The 5850-nt window shown below is 36.7% G+C and overlaps 1 protein-coding gene and 1 non-coding gene across 2 annotated transcripts; one reads left to right on the forward strand and one right to left on the reverse strand.

Annotated features, from left to right (window-relative positions):
• The first annotated feature begins 2517 nt into the window (after window positions 1-2517).
• On the forward strand, window positions 2518-2589 carry TRNAC-GCA. Its single transcript has one exon. It is a non-coding gene; the product is annotated as a tRNA-Cys (tRNA).
• Window positions 2590-2673: 84 nt separating this feature from the next.
• LOC120162743 (aluminum-activated malate transporter 12-like) lies at window positions 2674-4926 on the reverse strand. Its single transcript, XM_039172825.1, has 6 exons — window positions 4564-4926; window positions 4312-4452; window positions 3961-4233; window positions 3751-3872; window positions 3515-3658; window positions 2674-3401 (listed from the first exon to the last, which is right to left on the reverse strand). The coding sequence occupies exons 1-6, from the start codon at window positions 4883-4885 to the stop codon at window positions 2769-2771; spliced, it is 1635 nt and encodes a 544-aa protein (XP_039028756.1). The 5' UTR covers window positions 4886-4926; the 3' UTR covers window positions 2674-2768.
• Window positions 4927-5850: the final 924 nt, after the last annotated feature.

The following is a 5850-nucleotide window of genomic DNA, read 5'->3' on the forward strand; positions in this document are numbered from 1 at the left end:
GTTATTAAAGCTGGTTAAAGTTTTCCAGAAAGTATTTATTTCCTTGATACTATTTAGATTTAAATGTTCTGAAACATACTTTTACATGAAGATGTGCCTCTGAGTAAGACAGTGTCTTTTATCAAGCACGCTACAAACCTTAACTCTACACAGTTACCTCCATTATTCACAGGTCCAACAGATTCATGTGTTGTTTACAGTTTTCTATAATTTTTCAGTTTTCATTTATTTTTTGGCAAAGGCTTAGTATAATTGGCAGCTATTAATATCCGCTCTACAAAGGAGATCTCAATTGCATATCCTTCAACCTCTGAAATCCTTATGAAATGACAATTTTTTTTTACTTTAAAGTTATCTTGTGCATGTTATATCGATGGTTCAGCATGACTGCTAATAATTTTAAAATTTTCATTATCAGGTACCAAAGACTTGAAGTATTGTCAGGATTCACCAATGCTGTAAGTCTTTATTTTCAACATTATTTATGTCAAAATGTTGTGTTCAAGTTGTATTCTGATAGAAGCAGGGATAAGTGTACGTCAGAACTGTAGCTTAAGGAATTAAAAGGAAATCGTTATTGGATAAATTCGCTAAGAAAGGAAATCTTATGGAGAGGACCAAACTCATAATACAAAGCTGATAAACAAATTAATGATGAAAAACAAAGCTAAGACTCATTAGCATAATTATACAACAACAATATTTAATTTCAAATCACAATCCAATGAGTTTTTATGAAGCAAATATAGGATTCTACTTAGGGTTTTTATTAACATGGATTCCATGAGAAGAGATTAAAAGCATACCTGGATTTTGAGTCTTGAGGAGTGACTGGCAGTGTGACGGTGGTGACTGGCGGCGCGACGGTGGTGACTAGCGTGCCGATTTTATGAAGATGCTCGCTGAGGATGGAGGAAGAAACACATTAGGAATTCGGGGGGAGAAGATTTATGCATCCCAAGGCGGCATTGCAATAACAAACGCCACTAACGTGCACCTCTACTGCGGCGTTTCAACAACAAACGCCACTAAGGTACGGATCTATTGCGGCGTTTTAATACCAAACACCACTAAGATTCGCCTCTCTTGCGGTGTTTTTATAACAAACGCCACTAAGGTACGACTCTATAGCGGCGTTTTAGTAACAAACGCCACTAAGTTGCCTCTATTGCGGCATTTTTATAACAAACGCCACTAAGTTGTCTCTATTGCGGCGTTTTATTGACAAACACCGCCAATTTTGACATTCAATGGCGTTTTTTATAAAATCGTTGTTGTATGTGAAATCTTACTGGCGTTTGTACTATAAACGCCGCGAAAAACGTCATTATAGAACCATTATGTTGTAGTGACATATATAAAAATGGCTACAATCATATGATGAAAACACATTTTAACGCTGAGAACCATTAATTAATAAAGTGATCAAGAATGTTTATGTTATTTATTTTGTGTGGGTTTGAATCTTGATGTTGACTTAAATTTATTTTCATCTGCGGGCTTGAAGAGTTAAATCCAAATGCTCCAACCCTTACCTTACCTTTGACATGCCCTGCAGACAATTGTCTCACAAGAATCATTAAACTTCCATAATAATCTCAACTTGAATTAGATTGCTATTTTCCTTGCTTCACCTTAGTTCTACCTATAAACACGAGATCGTGTGTGATAAGATGCTCTTTCAATGATTGATTTTTGTTTTTTGAAAAATGGAGTGTACGTAATATGCAGTGTCCAAGATTTCTTTAGTGTCTTGAATCTATTGAGTGATCTCGGTGGTTAAAAGGAGTAGTATTCTCCTGTGCTTGAATTAGTATCAGGCCCTGCAAATCCGCCCATAACCGGTGCTGAGGTAGGTCCAATGAGTAACCCATCAGCCCCAAATTGAGGACCCCCGAGCATAATTGAAAGTGCTGCACACAACCCCTATTTTGGCCAGTATAACAGGACTAGTTTCACCATTATCAGTCCAGAAAAAGAGGAATGCATCGAATGTGTCATGGTAATCATTTGTGTTCCTATACCCTTCAGGGTTAAATGCACCAAACTTGAGGGACTTGTTTGCGTATCCAATTATCACCCATGGTCCCTTGAAATCGAAGCAGTCATGGAAATTAAAGGCTCTAAATTCATCAACAGAAGCCTTATAGCAGCATTTTAATTACCTACCCGCTCATAATTAACACATGACCAAGTTCATAACTATGTATAAATTGCATGTTAGTATTTTACAAATTCAGAGTCTAAATCACATGAAATATCTTAAAAGCATTGTTTTGAATCTAGATAACGATGCATGTGAATGAGAGATTATCTTCTAAGAATGTCTTGTCAATCAAAAGAAATAAAGGAAGATCAGTGTCCATAAGCACCTTATCTTAAATGGCCTGTCCTTTAATCGGTATTTGTCTCTTTCCCCTATTTCTTTACTGGGAAGTGCCACAAAATTGAAAGTTAATTTTCCATTTTCTCCTATATATATATTATAATCATAAAATATGAAACATGTAAGTATCAGGGTCCATAGCTCAGTGGTAGAGCATTTGACTGCAGATCAAGAGGTCACCGGTTCGAACCCGGTTGGGCCCTATAAATAATATTTTTTTTATATATTTTCTGAAAAAACAATACCTACACCTTGGATCACTTCATCTAAAATCGTAAATGGAACAGAGAATAAACTATTCCAACATTTTCACATCATAATAAAGCAGATATTTATTTATCAAGAAACATGATATCTAAAAAACGTTTGTTTCTTCTGCCTTTTAAGCTGCATGGGATGGCAGCTGATTCTTAGTAACATCCAGTGGTGGTTTATTACATGTCACAATAATTTCATCATTATCATCTGGATCGAACTCCTTGTAGCAAGCTATCCTCCCCAACTCTTCAACTTCTTCAATCACATTATCAAGCCTTGCGACAATCTCCACTAGCAAAGACGCGAAAGCGGCAAATGGAAGTGCTTCCGAGAACTCTAAGCTTGTTATTGCAATTTTGCTCAACTGTGGCCTCAAAGCCTTCCTTTCGTTCTCTCTAGCTTGTTCACTCACCATCCTCTTTCTTTTCCATTCCACAAATGCAGACGAGTCTGTTTTCACACTTTCTAATGAAACGCCATGGTCTTTTTCTTGCTTACAGCGAACGGCATGTGCAGCCGCTAGTGCTAGCATGCTGGTGGCCGCCTGGTTCTTTTTGGAACCTAGGAAGAGCCTTGGTTGGGATTTTATGGCAGTGTTGAGGTCTTGCAAGGCTTCATGAAGATGGTCGGAGAGTATCTCAGGGGAGCAATGACGACGTCTTCTCATGCTGTTTTCAAGTTCCATTAGTGCTTTGGTTACTTCTCCGGCAAGTCGAATGCAGGGGTCTTTGAAGCGTGCACGAACCGATCGTGGGGTCTAGAAAATACAATGAAAACGAACTATATAAGACTTTTTCTGTGGTTTACTACCATATTACAGATTATTGAATGACCAAATCTTAATTCATAATGGCTATGTTTGAAGACTACCTGAATTTCAGTTTGCAAGCATCCATGCAGAGCTACAACTGTGTATCCGAATTGGCGAAGAACGGCTCCCAGTTTCACATATTTCTGCCATGGAAATCTGTAGCAGTGCCTTGAATGCCTTGGTTCCCAACTTGCATATAACGCCTGCACAAAACATAATATTTCTTTATCTCAGCCATAAACAATATTGAGGGGATAATTTAGATAGCGCATGAAGGAACATGTAAAGAACTAACCAGAGTTTCGTCGATAGATTTGGAATCAAGAACTGCTCTATAACCGTTGTAGATAGGATCTTCTTCTGATTTGTCTTCGTTTTCTTTTATCTCAGAATCATTAAAGTATTCATTAACACAAGCTGCATCATTTTGTAGTTCCCAAATTTAGTAACACAAAAAAGCATTGGAAAATAATTAAATTTGATTACAGTTCCCAAATTTATGTACCTTCTATAGATTTGGCTAGCCCTTCAAGCTTGCCTACGTTGGAGTTATGGAGGTCTTCACCTGACCAAATTGGAAATACTACAAGACTCATGAAAAGACAAATGGCACAACCGATGGATATGGCGTAGAATCGATCATGTGCTATCTTTAATACATTCTCAACTCGGTAGCTTGACACTGTGATCAAATTGAAGGTCAAGAGGAATATCACAACACCATAGTCATAGTTTTTCTTTATATAGGGAAAGAACCTCATGTATGTAGCTGCGGTTCCTGTTGAATAAGATATAAAGAAGAGGCCTAAGTTGAGAGAAAATGAATACTGCCTTGACTCACAAGAAAGAGACTTACCGATCAGAAACACAGCCGCTCCAATGAAAACAGCTCGAACGAAGTCTCCGGATTTAATTGCAATATAGTTAATGAGGAATGCCAATGATCCTGCTAAGACTGTTCCTGACCCTCTATTGAGTCCTTTGCATAATGTTGCTCCTGTTAAAACAGAAATCAACATCGAATACTGCCTTGATTCTCAAGAAAGCTAATCCATGGTACGTAACAAATACAATAAGTAGGGTGAATTCCAACAAGAAAACACACTACCTGCAGTGAATTCAAGAACAACAGCTACTGTCATGACAGCCCAAATGGCACTTGTTCCGAAATCTTTGAACAATGGCTCAATCAAGTACAACAAGGAGACTAGTGTCAAAGATAGACCAACTTTGAAAGCATGAATCATCCTTCTAGGGTCTTCTCGACCAGCCTTCCAAAGGGTTCGCCATAAACAACCTGCAAGTCTTTTCAATTTCTCAGACAAATCAAGCATGCGTCTCTTCCAGTTGCTCTTAACATTTTCAAGCACACCGTTTGGTTCATTTCCATTCATTTCGGCCTCCAATCCTTCATGAACTTGGGTAGCCATTTCTTGAGAGGAAAATAGAAGAGGAGGAAATTGACTTACACAATGTGTATATGGTCTTAATAAAGGGGAGTATGTATTTACTTATAGTAATTGAAACTACACGGACCAGGAGGAAAAAAGCTGATGTTGTTTTGTTCAGAACCTCAACATATGAACCGGGATGGAGAGAGCTGATGTTGCTTCTAAAATCACATGCTTTCCATTATAAAGAAAAAAAAGTGGTCATTGTTTTTGCTCAGCCAACGAGAACACATTTTATTAATAAAAACACCATTAATGAATCAAACTACACCTTGCATTACTCAAGTTCAGATGCTGCAGGTTTCAATGGTGTAGAATGTAACCAAATTACAAGTCTATTTTACTTTGTATTTTATGATTAGATTTATGTACTTTGGAGAGGAGATAGTATAAATATCCATTAAGATGAGTGTTTAGAGGGGGGGAAATAACCTAATACGACTCCATGTAATCATAATGGCATAATGATAAAATTAACCTCCCATGTTTGTGCAAATGATCATTTTACTCTTTATTCTTTTTCTTTTAGAGCATTTTAACCTCTTTAACATTTTAATTTCTGTCAAAGTAACCATTAATTAAGCATATGTTAAAATGTCGTGTTGTTGACCGATAGTTAACTAACTATTTTCATACAACAATGACTATTTTAATCAAAAATTGAAACGTATTACCAAAATCCTTTAAAAATAGGCAAAGTAACTATCTATACAAATGCCGGGACTAATTTTATCATTATACCAACACTAATCTAATAAGGCTTTAATGTTATAAACACAACCTATTTTCATCAGACTGATCTCTTACTTTATTCATGAAACAAAAAAGAGAAAATACTCTTTTTTCACAAAACTTACAGATGCCATTTTCATAACCCATTCAAGCTACCATTTTTTTTCATTTCGTGCAACCAGTAACCATTGCTGACATATAAATTTGTGGTC

The sequence above is a fragment of the Hibiscus syriacus genome, unplaced genomic scaffold (genome assembly GCF_006381635.1).
Source record: "Hibiscus syriacus cultivar Baekdansim isolate YM2019G1 unplaced genomic scaffold, ASM638163v2 tig00111408_pilon, whole genome shotgun sequence".
Taxonomy (NCBI): Eukaryota; Viridiplantae; Streptophyta; class Magnoliopsida; order Malvales; family Malvaceae; genus Hibiscus; species Hibiscus syriacus.